This window comes from Mastomys coucha, unplaced genomic scaffold (assembly GCF_008632895.1).
Source record: "Mastomys coucha isolate ucsf_1 unplaced genomic scaffold, UCSF_Mcou_1 pScaffold15, whole genome shotgun sequence".
Taxonomy (NCBI): domain Eukaryota; kingdom Metazoa; phylum Chordata; class Mammalia; order Rodentia; family Muridae; genus Mastomys; species Mastomys coucha.
Window position 1 is genome coordinate 106206209 of NW_022196897.1, and position 21164 is coordinate 106227372.

General features: G+C 42.1%; 2 protein-coding genes and 1 non-coding gene across 5 annotated transcripts in view; all 3 read left to right on the plus strand.

Annotated features, from left to right (window-relative positions):
- The window catches only part of Tmem62 (transmembrane protein 62), a 40800-nt gene extending 33064 nt beyond the window's left edge, over positions 1–7736 (plus strand). For all 3 annotated transcript variants that reach the window (XM_031371609.1, XM_031371608.1, XM_031371610.1), the window contains 3 exons: positions 1289–1393; positions 4419–4537; positions 6725–7736. In XM_031371609.1, the coding sequence (XP_031227469.1) occupies positions 1289–1393; positions 4419–4537; positions 6725–7051 (551 nt within the window). In that variant the 3' untranslated portion in view covers positions 7052–7736. The remainder of the gene's footprint in view (positions 1–1288; positions 1394–4418; positions 4538–6724) is intronic.
- Positions 3842–4055, plus strand: LOC116092607. Its single transcript, XR_004119356.1, has one exon. It is a non-coding gene; the product is annotated as a small nucleolar RNA U3 (small nucleolar RNA).
- Positions 7737–8198: 462 nt separating the features above from the next.
- Ccndbp1 (cyclin D1 binding protein 1) lies at positions 8199–17003 on the plus strand. Its single transcript, XM_031371625.1, has 11 exons — positions 8199–8408; positions 8517–8576; positions 8840–8919; positions 9638–9719; positions 11235–11331; positions 11488–11561; positions 12156–12232; positions 12522–12799; positions 13965–14025; positions 16208–16254; positions 16496–17003. The coding sequence occupies exons 1-11, from the start codon at positions 8309–8311 to the stop codon at positions 16608–16610; spliced, it is 1071 nt and encodes a 356-aa protein (XP_031227485.1). The 5' UTR covers positions 8199–8308; the 3' UTR covers positions 16611–17003.
- Positions 17004–21164: the final 4161 nt, after the last annotated feature.

Here is a 21164-nt window from a genome sequence, read left to right on the forward strand (position 1 = left end):
AAAAAAAAAAAAAAAAAAAAAAAAAAATATATATATATATATATATATATATATATATATAGTTTCAAAGTATTTGAACAAAATCATGACCAAATTTTCAAGTAAAGCTAGATATTGGTTTGTTAGGGCTGAAGTAACAAAATACCAAAGTTGGCCCAAACAACAACAAAATAATTTTTTTGAAATTCCATAGCTATAAGTCCAGGATCAATGCTTTCCACCCTCCGGGGCTTCTCTCCCTGCCTTCCAGATGGCTGCCTTATTCTCTCTGTGTCCTTCCATGGAGCATCCCTAGGCCTGTGTTGTCTGTGCACTGGTAGGTAGAGCTTCATGGTAAGGGCCACTGTGAAGGAAGAGCCATATCCTATGTGAGGAAGGACTTTTTTGACAGATACTCATATGTAAGATAAAAATGGAAACTATTGCCGGGCAGTGGTGGCACATGCTTTAATCCCAGCACTTGGGAGGCAGAGGCAGGTGGATTTCTGAGTTCAAGGCCAGCCTGATCTACAGAGTGAGTTCCAGAACAGCCAGGGCTACACAGAGAAACCCTGTCTCAAAAAACAAAACAAAAAACAAAACAAAACAAAGGAAACTATTTATATATTTGATATAGCTTTTAGAAGTTTGTGTACCTGGTTGTGCTGGAGAGATGGCTCAGTGGTTAAGAGCACTGACTGCTCTTCCAGAGGTCCTGAGTTCAAATCCCAGCAACCATATGGTGGCTCACGACCATCTACAATGTGATTCATGTCCTCTTCTGGTGTGTCTGAAGACAGCGACAGTGTATTCACATACATGAAATAGATAAATAAATCTTAAAAAAAAAAAGTTTGTGCACTTGGATATGAATCCTATGAACAGAGTAAGGACTATATTGGTCATCTTTTGCACATGGCACAATCTTTCAAATCTACCTGGAGATAGGATAAAATAGTATACTGTAGACCTTTGGCACGTGTGTCTGTCATTTAAATTCATAATCTACATAAGAATTCAATATATTATATTATAATATATATAATTATATATTCCCTTCTATGTTTCTGTCTATAAAATATCTTACAACAAAATCCCCCTTTGAGCTTTCTGCCATCTGTGATTCTGTGTGTTTTGGCTCCCCAAGATTCTGAATTTTTGAGTAATGTCTGTGCATATAGCAAAAACTTTCATGTTAGCAAAAGCTTCACTGAGGATGGAAGGGAGTACCAAGGAAGTATTCTAGAAAAGGTTTAAAGAAATTAACTTTGCATATATTCACTAGGTTTTAAATTTTTCTTTTGTTTAGAACCTCTGGGATTTGCCAATATGAGCACATTTTCCCTTCATATCTTGAGCAAAATAAACATCTCCTACTATTCCGTTTTGTTGTTGACCTTGTATACAGTGCTGGGTAAGTAAAGTATAAACTCTGAGATTGTGGAGAATTCTGCTAAAGAATATATTGAGAGTTTTGACAACAAAATAACTTATACTCCAACTATAACAAATGGCCTACAAGTCCTTCATAAATTATTTCCTAGGATCTGGTTTTAGTAAATAAAGTTATTTCTTAATATGTATACAGGGCATGCAGTCAATATCAAGTTAAAGTAAGGGTATTAAAAACACTAGAGACCCAGGATTTATTGTAGAGATATAGTAAATAATAGAAGTTCTGTGTAAGTCTACTTTCACAATAACTTCTCTGACCATCTTAAACATTTTAATTTTTATTACATTACATTCATCAGGATTTATGTTATTCTCTGTTTACTGTCTGTTTCTCTATTAGAATATCCATGGGCATCTTGTCTCTCCTGCCTACTTATATTCCAGGCACTGAGCATGATGAGTATGTAGTTTGGTGAATATTTGTCAATGTGTTTTTTTTTTTTCTTTTTGAGATAGGGTCTCACTGGGTAGCCTTGGGTGGCTTGGGATTTGCTATTTAGACCAGGCTGGCTTTGAAGTCAGAGTTCTGCCTGCCTTTGTCTGTCTCCTCAGTGCTAAAATTACAGGCCTGTATCACTGTACCCAAAGAGGAGAGATTTTAAAAACAGTGAGGAAGGACATGAGGCAGGCGGATCTCTTGGATTTGAGGACAACTGCTCTACATGGTAAGCTTGAGGTCAGCCAGGTTAACACAGATAGACTATGCCTCAATAAAGCAAAGCAACACAAAATTTATCTAAAAAAAAAAAAAAAAAAAAAAAAAAAAAAAAAAAAAACAGAGCTGCTGAAATGAGAAATCAGTTCAGTCATGCCTGAGGTAGTCCATTTTACTGATTATTATGCCTAATGCTTCATTTAGTCACTTATAGAAGCAGAAAGTCAAATGTAGTAGCAAATACCTGTAATCTCATCACCTGGGAGGCAGAGGCAGATAGCTCTCTGTGATTTCGAAGTCAATCTGGTCTACATAGTGAGTTCTAGGTCAGTCAGAGCTACATAGTGAGTTCCTGTCTCAAATCAACAAACAACAGCAAAAACTCAATTTATCTGGTATGATTGCTCAGTGAGTAGAGACTTGCTACCTGAGCTTGGCCCCCAGAACCTACAGTGGAAGGAGAGAACAGACTCCTGAAGGTTGTCCTCTGATGTCCACATCTGTACTGCGGTGTATATCATACACATGTGCTCATGTGTGCATATGCACACCCCCCCCACATACCACATATATACATGATATAGTAATAAAATAAAAAAGGTTTTAAAATGTGGAAACAGCAACTGGAGAGATGGCAGTTAAGAACACTGACTGTTCTTCTGTAGGTCCTGAATTCAATTGCCAGTAATCGCATGGTGGCTCACAACCATCTATAATGGAATCAATGCCCTCTTCTGCTATGTCTGAAGAGAGTGACAATGTACTCACATACATAAAGTAAATAAATTAATTTAAAACAATACAGAAACAGAAAGCCAGCAGATCTTTTCTTAGACTTTTTGTTCATTTCTTTCAGAGGCTAACGTGGCTTTGGGCAGATTAGCCTGATAGTTCCCTAGTCTTAGCCTTGTCTTCACACTTCTGTTCCACCTTTGGACTTCACTTATTAAGAACTTCTGCCAAATACAAATTAAAATATGACACTATATGTTTTTGTAATAGGCTGCACAACATATCCTCTTTGGAAGTAAGTTCATGTTATAAGATATGCTGGCACTGTTTTCAACTCGTTGTCTTATGCCAGGGAGTAAAACAAATCATTTGGTTCCCAGGCTGCCATCAACCAATTAGCCATCAGTCCATAAGTTGCTCTGTTTGAAGAATTGAAACTAACAAAATGAGAAATTTGCTTATGACTTTGAAAGATAACATGAGAGTATTTGTGTCTCCAGAGGGAAACCTGCCTGTTCCTTAGCACTCTTGACAGAAACCCACACATAAGAAGGAGCAAGGGAACAACCACAGAGATGAGAGGCTAGTCAGCTTTCTAGGTGAAAACTAAAGACACAAGCTACAGTGCGTGTTAATTCTGATTACCTACAGTTAGTGGAAAAGTTCATTACTAGTGATAAGAAAGAAGAGTGTATGAATGCACCTTTTAAATTTTTCACTAAAAATAGTTGAAGATGGACTGAAGAAAAGGCTCCTCAGCATTTAGGAACATGTATGCCCTTGCTGAGGACCTGAGTTTGGGTCCCAGCACAACTACTCATAAATCTAGCTCTGCCAAAGCCTTGTTCATCTGGCTTCCATAGGTACTCATGAGGTACCCACACTTAGCATATGCACATATACATAATCTTTAAAAATAGTCACAATTAATCTTAACAGCACACTTAAAGTTTCATTGCTTTAATGATTTTGTAATCCAGAAAAGTGTAGAGAAAATGGCTGGTTAGAATGTCAGCTGGGAAGACTATACTTAAGGGATCATTTCTATAGGTTGTTACTAGAGAAGTTTCTCTGATTGTGTAGAGCACCCTAAATCACAAGGACAAGACATAGCATCCCCTCCTGAGCGTGAAGCCGGCTCTAGGTGCTGCTTCAGTGCAGTTGCCTATTGCCATTGATGATCGATCTTCTCTCCTTTGGGAGGGTGAGAGGGAGGGAATGCAGTCTGAGTGGACTTAAAAAACAAAAATGTCAGGTAGGAAGCAGTGATTATCAAAGAAGAGATGCCACAAAGCAAAATGCTTAGTGATACTGAGTTTTGTATCTCTTGCTTATTCCTGCATATTTTATAGTCAGACCCATACTTTAAATTTCATTTCTATTTATTTTCTATGTGTGTTTATACGTGTGGAAATATGTGCCACAGTGTTTATTTGGCAGTCAGAGGACAATTTGCAAGAGTCAGTTCTCTCCCTCCACTATGTGGGTCGCAGGAACTGACCAGGTGGCCAGGCTTGGTGACAGGTGTCCTAACCCAGTAGGTGACCTTGTTGGCCAAGACTCAGTTGTAACTCTTCTGCTTCTCTGTCTATCTCAGGACCATGGTTTGTTGGTGAGATAATTGATGGCAAATTGGGTTGCTGCTTTTCCTTTGGGATATTTGTTGATGGACATTTCCTGCAAGGTGGTCTAACATTTATAAGTGGAATTATGCAGGTAAGAGGTCCCCAGAAGAACATTCAGGCCCTGTTGTACTAATCATTTGACAGGGAGCTCCAGATCCTACTGTGCAGCATCTTTTCTATTTTACTTGTAAGGCAGTGTCTAATAGCTGATGTTTTGCACTTCTCCTGTTTTCTTCCTCTTCTCTTTTGTAACATCTACATCTGCTTTTAGCCAAAAGGCGGAGAAGTAACTGTAGACATCTGAAATACATTGTGTCCATTCTGGGTTTCTTATTCTTGTTCCATTGTGTTTTTAGGGATGGAGTGGGGTGAGGCAAGGTCTCTCTATAGCCCTGGCTGTCCTGAACTATATAGACCAGACAGGCCTCAAACTTAGATATGCTTGTCTCTGTGCACTACTATGCCTAGTTTTTATCATACTCTTATTGATGAAAATTAAATAAGAGTTTTATAATAGAATAAATTTTTCATTGCCAAATAAACTGATTATCGTGAGGAAAAATATTTCAGAGGGATGAAAAGAAAAAATAGACACATAAAGAGAGTGAGTTATGGAAGGAAAACACTACTGTTCAAAAAGTAGAGCTGAGCTTCCCAGTGCTGTTTTAGCAAAGAGGCACTAAGGCACTATTTAAGAGGGTGACACTATGTCACTGTAACACACTATGGACATCCCTTTTCTAGTATTCTTGTTTGGGAAACACTTATAAAGTATTTTATATTCAATTCCTTTAAAATAAACACACAACTTACTTACTATCCAGTGCCTCTATTTCCAACTTCTACCTGGTTTAGTGGTCAGCAAGTATTGTCTTAAAGAGCCTAAGATGTCTCCCAATCCTGGACTTTCATTTCTTTTTCTCAGAATGTACTTCCCTCAACTGACTCATTGCTGCCTGCCCTCCATGTTTCAAAGAGTCTGTCTCCTAGTTACCCTTTTATGAGCCAATTAATTATTCCCTTCATTGAACTTATCACAACCCATAATTATGTTTGTCTGTAGTCTATATATATGCATATCTGTCTTTAATGGAACCCTTTTAATTTTTATTTTCTGTATGTGAGTATTTTACCTGCATATATGTGTGTGTGTGTGTGTGTCACGTGACTATGGTGCCCTGGGAGACTAGAAGAGGATTTTAGAACCCTTGTTTTGAAGTTCAGAGACAGTTGTGAGTGTTCATGTGGGTGCTGGGTCTCAAACTTCAGTCCTCTGTAAGAGCAGCGATTGCTCTTAATCACTCCTCTCTAGTGCTGCCCACCCCACCCCCTTTTGTTTTTGTTACTTGTTCACCAGTGTGCCTTTAACCTAGAGCCTAGTACAGTGCCTGCTGTGTAGTAGATGCTTTATGGATGTTTGTGGAATGAACCACACACAACTACACCCAGATCATAACCTATATCTAATTTATATTTTAGTACTCAGAATGCTACCTCAATACTGATACCTAAGTCCTCCTTTCACTCTGTCCACATAGAATCTATACTCTGTTGTTGCCTATGCAGATTACTCAGTTCACTTCCAATATAAACGCTGTATATATCTGTATTACAGTATAGCTGTATTACGATAGGGACTTCAACATAAATCATGCCTACCTTTAAGATAAACGAAAGGACAGGCAAATACACAGTTAACTATAGGTCAACTGTTCTCTAACACAAAGTATGATCAATGTATTAAAAATCAGATGTATGTTGGGTATGGTGGTGCAAACCTTTGATCCTAGTACTCAGGAGGCAGAGACATGTGGATCTCTGAGTTCAAAACGAACCTGGTCTACAGAGCTAGTTCCAGGACAGCCAGTCAGAAACCTTGTCTCAAAAAAAAAAAAAAAAAAAATCAGATATGTAAGAGCTGGACCATGGCTCAAGAGTTGGGTCCTTTCCCACTGTATGCAAATTGCTGAGTTCTATCCTCATCCCCCACCTCCAAGAAAAAACAGACATCTAAACTAAAGACATATTAGTAGAAGTTACTAATAATGAAACTTGCTGGGCAGTAGTGGCGCAGGCCTTTAATCCCAGCATTTGGGAGGTGGATTTCTGAGTTCGAGGCCAGCCTGGTCTACAGAGTGAGTTCCAGGACAGCCAGGGCTATACAGAGAAACCCTGTCTTAAAAACAAACAAATAAACAAACAAACAAACAAAAAATAATGGGACTCAACCCTTCCCAGGGCTTAGTGGTAAATTAATGGCTGTCTCCTCTTTTTCTAGCTGGTATTCTTTAACATCCCCTTGATGGCTTACATATGCTGGAGTTTGCTACACCGCTGCTTTGGTCACAGCTTCAGGTCTCATCTCCAACAGGGAAAATACTTGAAGATTATACCTGTTTACCTACTTATGATTCTACTGTACATATGGCAGGTTTATTCTTGCTACTTTCTTCATGTGACATATGGCTCCCTAGCCTTTACACTCTCCCCATTGAGGACCTGGTTGACATTGCTGACACCTGTGCTCATTTATCGTATGTGGACAATGAACTCCACTGAACTTGGAATATTCATGGTGCAGTTAAAAAGTCACCTGAGCTCCTGAAGTCTATGGCTTACAGCTAGCAGCCTGGAAGAAGTACAGCCTCCACGTCTGTGGCCTAGATCTCTGCCCTGTGGCAGATGGGAAAGCCAGTATCAGTGGGTGAGCTTCAGGAAGGTGTCACTACTTGGACGTCTGAATGTTGGAAATGTTTACTACTGATTCCTGCTGTGTGGACTGCAGAAAAGTCTAACAATTGATTCTTCCTCAGGAAGCAAAGAGCCCTAATCAAGGAGATTGCCACGGTGGGGTCTCTGTGTCGCTGAGACCCTCAGCACTACTGTGTTTATTAGGGTCATCCTGTGAAAAGCATCCAGCCCAAACTTGAAGTTCAGGATGCCGTTTTATGCCTAGGGAACCTGTGGAAACTTGTCCTGGACCATTACCGCTCTTGAGATTTGACTTCCCAGCCTGTTTTCCCAAGGATTATGGGCTTTCTGCTTCCGTAGTCAAGGTCGTTTTCAACTAATCAAATAAATGAATAAATGATAACCCCAAACAATGGGTTGGAGAAATCAGTGGTTAAGAGCATGTACTTTACCTCCAGAGGACCTGAGTTCAATTCCTAACAACCATGTCAGATGCTCACTGTAATTTTAGTTCCAGCCCAGAACCACTGTGGGCACCTATATTTATATGTGCACAGACTTACACGTAATTTAATAAAAGATAAGTATTAACAAAGAAATATCACAAACGGATCTACAATGTTGATAAACATATGGGAACCAGAAAGTGGGCCTGGTTTGGGGCTTGGGAGAATCACTACGGAGCTGGAGTCAGAGTGCTGGCTGCTCTTCCAAAGGTCATAGGTTTGATTCCCTTCACCGTGTAACTCCCAGCCCTGGGGATCTCTGGCCTCTGCAGGCACTGCCACAGACATATTTTCAGGGAAAAACCCAGATCTCTAGTAGGTCAGAAGATGCCTAGTGGGTAAGGAGTGGCCTAGTGTCAAGGAGAGAGAGGTAGTGGGGGGTAGCCAGGAAAGTGAACAAGTTTCTAGATCTGCGTGGAGGGCAGGAGTAAGAGGCGTGGCTGGGTCTCTAGGATTGGCCAGCGGGGCGTGGGCAGGTTTCTAGCACGCGGGGAGGCGTGCACTGACCGCCAGGCTGTCTGGGAAGGCGGGGTCGCTACGTCAGGAAGGAAGGGGCGGGACGCGATGTGTGTTGCCGGAAACGAGATGCGCTTTTCAGCACCGGAAGTACTGCGGCAGAACCAAATGGCTTGAGCGTCTTAGCTGGTTCCCGGAAAGAGGCTGCGATGGCGAGCTCGGCAGCCGCAGTCCCCTTCCTTGCTCCGCCTCTGGAGCAGCTCCGGCACTTAGCGGAGGAGCTACGGTCACTTCTGCCTCGAGTACGCGGTGAGTTGTGGGAGTCGGCACCCCGGGCTCCGGGTAGGGAGGTCGGCGTCAGGGCAGGGCTCCTCTCACCTGTCTTTTGCTTTCGGGGTGTTTCCGGCCTTCCTCAAGTCGGCGAAGCCCAGGAGACAGCCGAGGAATTTAATCGAGAGATGTTTTGGAGAAGACTCAGTGAGTGCCTCTGCCGTCGCGGACTCTTCCCTCATCTCCTTGCATCCTAACCTCTTTTCCCTCTGCTGTCCCCTGAGGGAGATGACAATTCCTCCCGTCCTCATCCCTTCTCCTCACTTGTGGCTGAAATAGAAAACGATTTTCTGGAGTTGTTTTGGAGATGTTGATAAGGGTGGAGAAGGGACGCGTTACCTAAAAAGTCCAAGTAGCAACTTTAACCTTTTAACACTAACTTGGGTACCCGCCGCCTCTGACACCCCCAGATGAGGCAGCAGTGAAAGTGTCCGGGGAAGCCACTGTTCTGAACGCGCTCTTCTCTAAACTTCCATTGCCATCTCCACAGGTGAGCTTTACTTCCGGAGTTTTTGTGCTGCCTCCTTAAGAATCCTCCCATTTTTCTTACCCTTCACACTCAAAGCCACACTTATTTCCTCCATTTATCAAGCGAGATTACAGTTCTTAACGCATGGGATTGTTGTAAAGACCAAATAGCCAAGTGCATAGGGTAGAAAGGTCTTCTAAATTTAGTCTGAAACTCAGCCAGGTTTTTAAAGCCCTTGTTGATTTATAGCTGTTTCACATACATATTCCCCATCCGATGGATGAGTAAGCAGGTTTAAGAGGCTCGGGTCAATAAATAGCGGAGGAGGAGTTGTCTTCAAGTTGTCTTCACAGTATCTAAGCAACACCTGTTATACAAAACCCTTTAGTGTTAAGTTGTCGAAGCTGCTGCTGGAGGTGGTGGTGGCAGCGAACACCTTTAATCCCAGCATTTAGGAGGCAGAGGCTGGCGGCTCTCTTGAGTTCGAGACCAGCCTGGTCTACAGAGCAAGTGTCAGGACAGACAAGGCTGTTCTTCCTTTTGTAATGCTTTTTAGAATTGTAAGGTGTCTACCTAATTTCTTTCTAGTGTGGGATGAGTACATCATAAGGCCTGACTCATGACAAGTTTTCACAGAAGGTTTAATCATGCTCTGTAGATGTTTGATCTCTTCCTTAGTAAATGGGCTGAGAGCATTGATGTTGAACATTGGTTCTGTATTTGGTCCATCACCTCATAGGAAACCCAGAGGATCTGTGAGCAAGTCCATACTGCCATTGAAGAAATAATTGCAGTGTATTATTCACTTCCTAAGGATCAGGGTAAGTGACCGAATACACAGTAGTATTGTATTTATTGGCTAGGTCTTTGCTAAGGTAGTAGACTATATCCTGAATGTAAATATTAAACATGTAAACATTATGTGTTTATCTTCAATGTAATATTATATATTTATATGTAAACATTATCCATGCCTATTTTTCTTCATTTTGAGCATGTGACTTTCCCGTGAAATAAAGTCAAAGATAATTTTATATCTGAGTGACCTTTGTAGCCCTCCCTTATGTGAAGGTACGGATGCTACGTAACTGTGATTTTTCATCATTACTGCTTTACCTAGTTCTTTTAAAAATGTGTGTGTGTGTGTGTTTGTGTGTGTAGGTACACACATGGGGTCTCTCCTTCCATTGTGGCTTCCTGGGTTGCAACTCAGGCCATCAGGCCTGTGCAGCAAGTGCTTTTACCTGCTGAGCCATCTCCACCGGCCATTACATTTTTTATTATTTTATGGGTGTGAGTGCTTTGTCTGCATGTGTGGCTGTGTACCACATGTATGTCTGGTCCCTGCTGATGTTGTAAGAGGGTGTTGGGACCCCTGGAACGGAAGTTACAGACAGTGTGTGTGATCTGCCGGTGGCTTGTGGGAATTGGACCTGGGTACTCTGGAAGAGCACTAAGTACTCTTAAGTGCTGCACCATGTCTTCAGCCCCTCAACTGACCCTTTATAAAAAAGCATTTATTTTTTGTGTCTGTGTATGTAAGTACACATGAAGGTGCACGTGTTTATTCAGGTGTTTATGCATGTATATACGAGTACACATGGAGGGCCAGTGTGTTGTGGTTTTGAGAGAGTCTTCATTGGAGTTTACTGATTCCCCAGGAAGCCTCCTGCCTCTGCTTCCCCAGCACTGACATCCTGGGAGCCCTTCAGTGTGTCTGCTTTTCTCATATAGATTCTAGGAACTGAACTCAAGACATCATGGTTATGTAACCAGCACTTTCCCAAATATGCTGTCTTCTCAGCTCCCAATTCCCTTTCTTTTTAGTCCATTTTAATTCCTATATGTGCTTGCTGGATCTCAACTCCACACCCATACCCATGCCCAGGCCATCCTAGCCCTCCTCCACCTAGCATTGCATCATAACCTATTGCAAACCCCTTCACAAGTTAAAGTACCCTGGCCTGTGGGTTTATGGCTTCATTGAAGCTCTACGGAGAAAATGAATGAAAACATACCATAATTCATCAGGGTTTCTTACACATGCTTTAAGCATCCAGTGTTCTGCTCACAATTATTAAAGGGCTAGTAGTGTCCTTAATGAATGGATACAGCTGGAAAGACTTGCTCCCAAAACAGTTGGAGGACAGCTCTAAGGAGTGGCAAGAGGGGCAATAAAATGACCTGAGAATTTAAGGAAGGCTTGAGTCCCGCACTGATGTGTGATCTAAAGCATGTGGGTATCAGTTACCTCGTGGTTCTGGAACACTCCAGAAAGCAGGTGGTGACATTTGAAATGACTAGGCAGGCAACTTCCTGTTTGGGTTTGGCCGTAGGAATCACCCTGAGAAAGCTGGTACGGAATGCTGCCCTAGACATTGTGGATGGCATGGCTCAGCTCTTGGAAGTCCTGCTTACTGCTCCATCTCAGAGGTAGTGGCTGCTGCAGTGTGGGCTAATGGTTAGTGGGGTTCCTGACTCCAGGAGGGAGGGAAAATTGACCCTCCCAGCACAGTCACTCATCTTGGACCTTATTGGGAGGCAGAAACCTAGGTTATTGATGTGTCCTTGTTAATTTCCTTTCTCCAGCACTGAGAATGGTGACCTGATTTCCTGCAGTAGTGTCTCAGTCGCATGTCAACAGGTGCCTGAGATCCCAAAAGGTGGGTAGGAGTAAACTATTACCTGCTGGCCAGAGCAGAGAGGCCTCTCAGGTCTAGCTTCCAGCTGTGCTTTATGGATATATTTTAATTTCTATGAAGACTTAGTGAAATAATACATAGATTACTTTCATTAATATTCATTGATTTAATGCTTTTTGCCATTCCTCATACTTGTTTTTGGTTTGGTTTAGTTTGGTTTTGGCAGTGCTGGGGATTGAACCTAGGACATGCCAGCCAAGTGCTGTGCCACTGAGCACAACTGTTAAATTCAGACTCTTCCTCTTGCTGTGGCTCTCTCTTGAGTTGAACAGAAAGTTTGCTCTCCTATTACTGTCCCAGGAACAGCATTGGAGAGCACACTGAAAGAGCTGTGAAGCAGAGCCAGGCAGACTAAGAGTGGTTATCAAGAGGATGTGAGAGCAAGCACCACGAGGCAGTTTTAGGTGAACTTAAAAAGCCTGTTTAACCCTCTTTCTAGGCATAGGGTGTAATAAGAGAGTTTTTCTTTAGAGCAGTGCTGGTTGCCCTTTGTAATCTTAAGAAAACGGTTAGGTTTCTCCTCTAAGTCTAGTGCTTCTGACTCTTCACTCGTAGATAACAAAGCTGCAGCCCTTTTGATGCTCACAAAGAGTGTGGATTTTGTGAAAGATGCACATGAAGAAATGGAGCAGGTGAGGGCGCTTTCCCATCTTTCCTGGTCCCTGGGAAGCAGCTTCATGGGAACTGAACATAAAGGCAGGAGTTCCCCGCAGCTCGATGGAGTAATCCCACGCTCACCGCTGTCCTGCCCTCCATCTCCCACTGTGTTTGGCTTGTGTCTTAGTGCCACCTCTCTTGCTTGCTGGACAAGCAGAATGAGGATGTTGGTTTCTAAGTCGATTCAGTTTTGTAGCTGATAGCAAAGCTGGTGGCTGATGGTGGTGGCGTGTTTGTATCCGCCAATGTGATGGTATGTCTTAGGCTATAGAAGAATGGGACCCTTACAGTGGCCTCTTGAATGATTCTGAAGACAGCTCTGATGGCTACAGTGATGAGGATGGTGTGTCAGGGCTTCCCAGCAATCGGGACTCCTACTGGTCCGAGGAAGATCAAGAGCTCATAACCCCGTGCCTCGCCTTGGTCAGAGCAGCCCGAGCTTCCCTCAAGAAAATCCGGATCTTGGTGGCTGAGAATGGGAAGAAGGATCAGGTCGCCCAGCTGGATGACATTGTGGATATTTCTGATGAGATCAGCCCCAGGTAAGCGAGCGCTGCACTTGGGAAAAACAGGAACATTGTGATCTGAGCTGATGCTATTGCTCCAGGGTTCCCTACAGCTTTTTGTATTTAAGAAAATTTTCAAGCCTAAAGGAAAATTGAAAAAAAAATACTTGAATAAATAACCGGATTCTTTATTTGGATTCTGTCCACCTCCTTCCCCTGAGTATTTACTTCTTGATAAGTGGGTATGATATGCTTTTCCTAAACCATCTAAGGCATAAATGACTTTTCACCCATAAATATTTTATCAGCAACCTCCTAAAACAGACATATAGTCGCTTTCAAGAAATTTAACATTCGCCCGGCAGTGGTGGTGCACGCCTTTAATCCCAGCACTTGGGAGGCAGAGGCAGGCAGATTTCTGAGTTCGAGGCCATCCTGGTCTACAGAGTGAGTTCCAGGATAGCCAGGGCTACACAGAGAAACCCTGTCTCAAAAAACCAAAAAATAAAAAAAAAGAGAGAGAGAGAAATTTAACATTCGATGTAATAATATTATCTAATGCTTAGATTTCTCTATGTCTCAAAATGTCTTAGATACATTCTAGGTTTCCTTAAGATCTCTTTCTACACTTGCTTGGTGTATGTTTAATTTCTTACAATCTTAAATAGTTTCTGTCCCTTCTGGACTGACTCGACATTGGCATTTCAGAATTACATATGGTAAATACACAATAATTTGGATTTATAAGAATATTTTCTCATAGAAGTAATAAAATTAAACATTTTGGGTCAAAAAAAGTGTTTCACACTTTCCTTTATGTCTTGCTGGGGAGGCACATGATTTTTCTGCTTCGCAGTAATAAATTTGGTCACATGGTTGAAGGTAGTGGCCTCTTTCGAAGGGGTCCTTTTGTCTAACATGTTTTCTTTCCTTTGATGAACTCTTTCAGTATCACTGAACTGATGGTTTTGAACCCTCATGTCTTTGACAGAGCTAATCATATCATTCCCCATCCTGTAAACCATGGACATTTTCCCCAGCTTCCTAAACAGGGCATGCTTATCCCAGTAAACGTTGGTTGGGTTGCTTCTGCATTGCATGCCTGCTTAAATTAAGGAACTAAGTTGGTTGTGCGCTGGAAACAACCACGCTGAGCTCTGCCCCCTTTTTGTGATTAATGGTTACGTATATCTTCTCTTAGTGTGGATGATTTGGTCCTGAGCATCTATCCACCCGTGTGTCACCTCACTGTGCGGATCAGTGTAAGTACCAGCTTTGAACTGGGAGAATTTCATTAGTAATTCCTATAAGCTATAGAGCATTTATACTGTTGCCAAACTTGTGTGGGAGTAAAATATTTTCATAGTTCTTGCGTGTATTTGTGCTTGATGAATACTAGCTGGACTCTAGTTATGATAGCCATGTGCTTTGATACTTAATTCTTTTTATTTTTAAAGATTTATTTATTTTATGTATGCGTACACTGTCCTTGTCTTCAAACACACTAGAAGAGGGTTACAGATCCCATTACAGATGGTTGTGAGCCACCATGTGGTTGCTGGAATTGAACGCAGGACCTCTAGAAGAGCAATTAGTGCTCTTAATCACTGAGCCATCTCTCTAGTCCCTGATAACTTTAATTCTTTTAGAACCAGTTGAGTAATTGTTTGAAAAAAAGTCCAAACATCTTAAAAAACAGTGCTTTAAAGAGTAATTTCTTTAATTTAATTTTTTATTTATCTGGGGAGGAGCATGTGTACACATGTTTTTGTGCAGGTGAATGTGTATATACTTGAGAATGTTGAGTAGACTCTGTCACTCAGTAGAGCTAGTCTGGCAGACAGCAAGCTCAGCCATCTCCTTGTCTCTGTCCCTACAGCTCTGGGGTAACAGGTACACACATGGCCATATGTAATTTTTCATGTGTGCTGAGGTTTGAACTCATGTCCTTATGCTTGCAAACACTCTTAGCCACGAAGGCATCATCCCACCCCAAGTCAAATTCTTTATAGAGATCTGCTTATACTGAATCAGTATAAGCACATATATATTTTGTATGTATAATATACATATGTATTTATGATCTGATTGTATTCTTGAAATGCTATAACTTTATAGTTCTGTCTTTTTTTTTTTTTAAATGAACTCCAGTTCATATCACTAATGTAACTGGCAGAGAAGTGAACCTGCCAAGCAGCTTAAATTTTACAAGATGTATTGGTTTTAATATTTGATAAAGTAGATGGCAGAAGATTAATTAATTTGCAGAACTCTTCACTAGGACAGAGTTTTTGAAACATTAACTTTTTTGGCATTAACTTTTTAAGAACTAAATTCCTGAGAAATAAAATTTTAACAAAACGTTCTATCAATGATCCCAAATACAGTATCATATGAAATAATTTATAAGTATATATGTGCTCATGTGTGTTATTATATATTGTTGCCATAATCCATCTCATGCTATCTTTTTGTTGTGGATGTTATGCTTGGGATTCAGGGAAGGATATGACACATGCTGACCACGGCCTCTATCTCAGGTCTCAAGATCTCCAGTTTTACTGTCTTGGGCTTCTTAAAGTTCTAAACAGGACCATATGCCATTTCTGCCATTTCTGCCTCAGAGCCTAAGCTATCACAACTGTTAGGGTCTCCTTTTAAAAGAAGATTCTTCCTGAGGGTAGTTCAGGCTACCTTAAAACTCACTGTTCTCCTGCGAGGTTGAGATTATCCTTGTTCCAAATTAAAAATATTAAAAATGAGCTGGGTGTGGTAGCACATGCCTTTGATCCCAGCACTCCAGAGGCAGAGGTAGGTGGATCTCTTAGTCTAGCTTGGTCTACAAAGTAAGTTCCAGCTTGGTCTACAAGTCAGCCAGGGCTACACAGAGAAACCTTGTCTCAAAAAACAAACCAAATTAAAACTGTTGAAAACACATAAATGTTATGCCAGCAGTGTTCCTAAGATCTTGTTAAATAGAAAAGAATCCATAGTCGCACTACCATAACCTAGTCAGCATTTTAAACTTCATTCATTCATTCATTCATCTATGTATTGATTGATTGATTGTGTGTGTGTGTGTGTGCATATGCAAGTCACAGTTGTATGTGTAGAGACCAGAGTACAGCTGTGGAAGTCCTTCCATCATGTGGGCCCCAGGAATCATATTCAGGTTGTCATAATAGCAAGCAGGCTTACCCACTGAGCCATCTCATCAGCCCTTATCAGTCAAAGCATTATTTTTTTTTTTTTTACTTGAATGCTGGAAGTACAAACTCTGGTAGGTCTTCAGGTCTTTATGGTTTCAGAGCACCAAGCCACTTCCTCTACCCCCTTTAAGGTTCTTTTTAAATGGTTCTATTATCATCATTAATGGGATCTTCAAATTCTCCTTGCTTTTGGTGCCAGGACTCAGAGTAAATGGCATCTCTGTTTCTTTTTTAGTCTGCGAAATTGGTGTCTGTTTTAATAAAGGCTCTTGAAATTACAAAGTAAGTATGAAGACTTCTTCCTGTGTGGTTTGAGAATAAAATCATCTGCCCAGCTATTCTGCCCCATTTCAAGAGGAGCACAGGGAGTCTCAGATATGGGTAGAGGCGTGGGGCAGCCAGTCTATGAAGAGAAATCCCTTCTTCCTGTAGTTTCTTCTCTGCACCTCCTGGGAATGCTTTTCCACTCACACAGTGTTAACTCTTTTTTTTTTTCTTTTTCTTTTTTCCATTTTATTCCCAGAGCAAGTCACGTGAGCCCCGAGCCAGGAGATAGCTGGATCCCTTTACTCATCAATGCCGTTGACCATTGCATGAACAGAATTAAGGAGCTCACTCAGCATGCAGCTGCGTTATGAGCCTCCAATCCTCACTCTTTCTCCCCCCACTCTCGCATCCACGCTCCAGTGTCCGCTTTCCTTATTTATTTTTTAGCTTTTTCAATGTCTGCTTTTAGAAGTGGAGCTTTGACAGGGTGTTTGCTGGATAGAAAGGAAACTTCCCTTCTTAAGAAGAGATTGTTCTCAAGACTCGAGGCTAGGAGACATTGCAGTTATCTATAAATCAGATAATGTGGTATGCTTCTGTGCTAGACACAAATTTGTATAAACTTTTGCTCTGAGCTCTTTTTTGGAAGTCCTTAAGGAAATTGTCTTGTTCTCTAGTTTACAGTAAAGCATATTGTTTTATTAAGATTTTGATGATCTCAGTAAAGTGCTAACTTCCATGATTAAAAGTGTCATTTAAGTGTCTTCCGAAGTGTCATTTAAAATCTTCTAGTGTAAGTCAAGGCATGTTGGCATATACCTTTAATCCTAGCACTAGGGTGGCAGAAACAGGTAGATTTCTGAGTTTGATGCCAGCCTGGTCTACAGAGTATATTCCAGGATGGCCAGAGAGCTACACAGAGAAACCCTATCTCAAAAAGAATTAAAAAAAAAAAAAAAAAAAAAAAAAAAAAAAAAAAAAAGACTGAAGTGGTGGCTCAGTGGTTAGTACTGCTCATGCTAGTATGGTAGTTATGTGATGAGTGGAAAAGAAAAAGCTAAGACTCGGGTTAGTATTGGTTGATAGAAGAGGGGAAGTGAGGCTGAGGTAGACTGAAAAGACAGAGGTAAAGATGGACTATCATACAAGATAGAACGGTTTCCTCTCTCAGGAGACTAAGACAACAGACCTGCAACTCAGTTCAGCCTGTTGTTCTTGGGAGAGGAAAATAAGGAAAGAGGAGGGAAATGTGACCCAGGGCAATAACAACAGGAGCAAGGTGGCATGCTAACTTGACACTGGGTCGATAGATGCAGGGAGGAGAGATCTGGCTTATGGAAACTGGCATGGTGAAAGATCCAGTCTCATCTCTCAGTGTTCCTTCCCCCTTTGAGATAGGGTTTCTCTGTGTAGCTCTCTGGCCGTCCTAGAATATACTCTGTAGACCAGGCTGGCATCAAACCAGAGTTCCTCCATTATACTCTGGCTGTCTCCTGGTCCAACTTCGAATAACTGGATTACAGATGCTGGTCCAGTCTGTGCTTTATGGGTGGGGTCTCAGACGCCGGCTGCTTGGGAATGCTGGCCGTACCCTCTGCTGTCCACACTGCTGCTCTCTCCACAGTCCGTGCAGCTTGGGGTGTGTTGCTCAAATCCCAATGCTGCATATGCTGAGTTCTGCCACATACATTTCCTAGTGTTTCAGTGCATCCCTAGCTTTATGGGGCACTGGGAGGAGGCCGAGAAGGATGAGTGTTCTAGCTTTTACAAGTTTAGGGTCCTTTACCACGTCTCTAGAGCCGTGTCTGTGGGTTGTGGTGCTACCCTCTGCTGGTCGGTTCAGGCAGTGTTCAGCCTTCCCCAAGCTTTCCTCATTATCCTGCTTCCATGTGCTTGCTCCTCTGGGCAGTGGGAGTGAAGAGGGAGTTGTGGAAATCTTGGTTTCACATCCCTTTAGTTGTAGAACATATCTGTGGCTTGCTGTGGTTAAATTTCCCCTTCAGAATGAGCTGAGCTTCTGATGTGGATTTCAGAGACCCTCAGGGTGTTTTCCTGTCCCCCTGGGGGGGAAGGGGGAAGGGGAGATTAGCTCTGTACTTATCAACAGGCCTGTTCACAGAAAAAAAAAAAACCTTACTTTTTAAATATTTCTTATTTCTGCATTCTATAGTCCGTGCTCTGGTCTCTCTCTCCTGTTTCTACTGTCTTGGGTTTCTTCTACCTACACTCCTGGTTACCTAGATGCAGTTTCTGAGATCATAAGAGACTCATTCCCAAGTTTGTTCTACCAGAAATCTAGTCTGTTGAGACTAGAGTGTTGTTTCCATTTGGGTATATAGGCCTTGAGGTATGATTGGGTATATAGGCCTTGAGGTATGATTCTGCTCAGGAGTGCATTTAAAAGGAAAGTACTGATTTTTACAAGCATAGAGATGTCCCCAGAGACCCTCTTGGTGCTCACACATACTCTGACATTCACACCAGTAAGTCCTTCTGAATGTTATCCTGGTCACTCTATGCCTCAGAAGATTTTGGTATTGGGCTCTGTCTTAGTTACTGCTCTACTGCTGTGAAGAGACAACAAGACCAAGGCAAATATAGAAGAGGGCTTGCTTTCAGCTTCAGAGCTGTGGCAAACACCCACAGGCAAAAAAAGCAAGTTGAGAAGGAAGGGTTTATTTGACTTACACTTCCACATTGCAGTCCATCGTTGAAGGAAGTCAGGACAGGAACTCAGACGGGGCAGATACCAGGAAGCAGGAGCTGATGCTGAGGCCATAAAGGAGTGCTGCTTACTGACCTGCTCATCGTGGCTTGCTCAGCTTGCTTTCCTATGGAACCAGGACCACTGGCTCAGGGATGGCACCCCCTACCATGAGCTGAGCCCTCCCCATCAATTATTAATTATGAAAATACCTTACTGCTGGATCTTGTGAAGACATTTTTCTCAGTTGAGGTGTCGTCTTTTCAAATAACTAGCTTCTGTCAAGTTGACATAAAGCTAGCCGGCACAATTGACCTCTTGTCAACTTGACACACAAACACATCACTGTTAAGCCATAACCTTTCCTATTGTTGGTTCTTCCCCAAGATCTCAGATTAATAAATATCATTGTGGTGGTTTGATGAAAATGGCTCCCATAGGCCCATAGGCAGTGGTCCTATTAGGACGAGTGGTCTTGTTGGTGGAAGTGTGTCACCGGAGGGTGGGTTTTGATGTTTCAGATGCCTAGTATCACTCACTCTCCCTGCTGCCTATGGATCCAGATGTAGACCTCGCAGCTCCTTCTCCGGCACCAGGTCTGCCTGAGTACTGTCGTGCTTCCCTCCATGACAACAGTGGACTAATTCTGAAACTGTAAGCCAGTCCCAATTAAATGCTTTCCTTGTAGGAGTTGCCATGGTCATGGTGTGTGTTCACAGCAATAGAACCCTGACTAAGACAATCACAAATAGATCACATATTATAGACTTAAAAGTCTCACAGTCTTTACCAATTCAAACACTTTAAAAGTTCAGTCTCTTTAAAAATCAAAGTGTATTTTAAAACCTAAAATCTTTTTTAAAATTCAGTTTCTAAACTGTGGGCTCCTGTAAAATGAAACATAAGTTCAATACTTTCTTACTTCAAGAGGGAAGAACCAGGGTACAGTCACAGTCTGAACAAAGCAAAACCACACTCCAACAGTGTGAGTAACTCAGTGTTCTATCTCTGGGATTTACTCATGATTTGAGTGCAGGAACTCTAACCCTGCCACAAAGTGCCAAGCCTCAGCTGCTCCCCATAACCCATCCACACCTTCAAAACTAGCACCACTTGGTAACTTACATCACCAAGTCTGGCTGCCTCTGGACCACAGCTTCTGTGTACTGACTCTGAAGAAGCACTTCCCAGCAGACTTTGCCCCAATGATGCTGGTCTCTTCTTAATCACAGCTGATTCTTCAGCCCCAACTGACCAGCATCGATTGTCCCAGCAAAGCAAAGGGGTTTGTTTGTTTGTTGTTTCGAGACAGGGTTTCTCTGTGTAGCCATGGCTATCCTGGAAGTCACTCTGTAGACCAGCCTGGCCTCGAACTCAGAAATCTGCCTACCTCTGCCTCCCAAGTGCTGGGATTAAAGGCGTGCGCAAAGCAAAGGTTTTTACTTTAGTGGTTCTGTTCTTTTGTTAATCAGAGCCAGTTCTCCAGCTCCAGCTGACCAGACAGACTTCTTCATAACCTGGTGGAGTCTACTTCCCTTTGAAAGTTCACAAGTCAGATCTTTATTATCATCATTGCTTTCAATAATCTTATCTTCCAAGCTCCTACAGAACATCCTGCTGAGCTCTCAACACTCAGTGACTTTTAGCCCAAAGTTCCAAAGTCTTTCCATAATCCTCCCAAAATCAACATGGTCAGGTCTGTCACAGCAATAACCCACTCTCCTGGTACTAATTTCTGTCTTAGTCAGTGTTCTATTGATATTAAGAAACACCATGACCATACCAACTCTTGTAAGAAAAAGCATTTAATTGGGGCTTGCTTATAGTTCCAGAGGTTTAGTCCATTGTCATCCACGGCAGGGAGCATGGCAGCATTCAAGCAGACATAGAGCCAGAGAAGTAGCTGAGAGTTCTACACCTTGGTCTACAGGCTGCAGGAAGAGACACTGGGCCTGGCTTAGGCTTTTGAAACTTCAAAGCCCACCCACCAGAAATATATTTCCTCTAATAAGGCCACACCTCCCAATCCTTCTCAAACAGTTCCACTAACTAGGGACCAAGAATCTGAACTTATGAGCCTATAGGGAACATTCTCAGTCAAACCACCACAAGCTCATTTGTTAGTTTAGTCCACTTTATTAAAAAGATTTGTTTTTGCCGGGCAGTGGTGGTGCACGCCTTTAATCCCAGCACTTGGGAGGCAGAGGCAGGCGGATTTCTG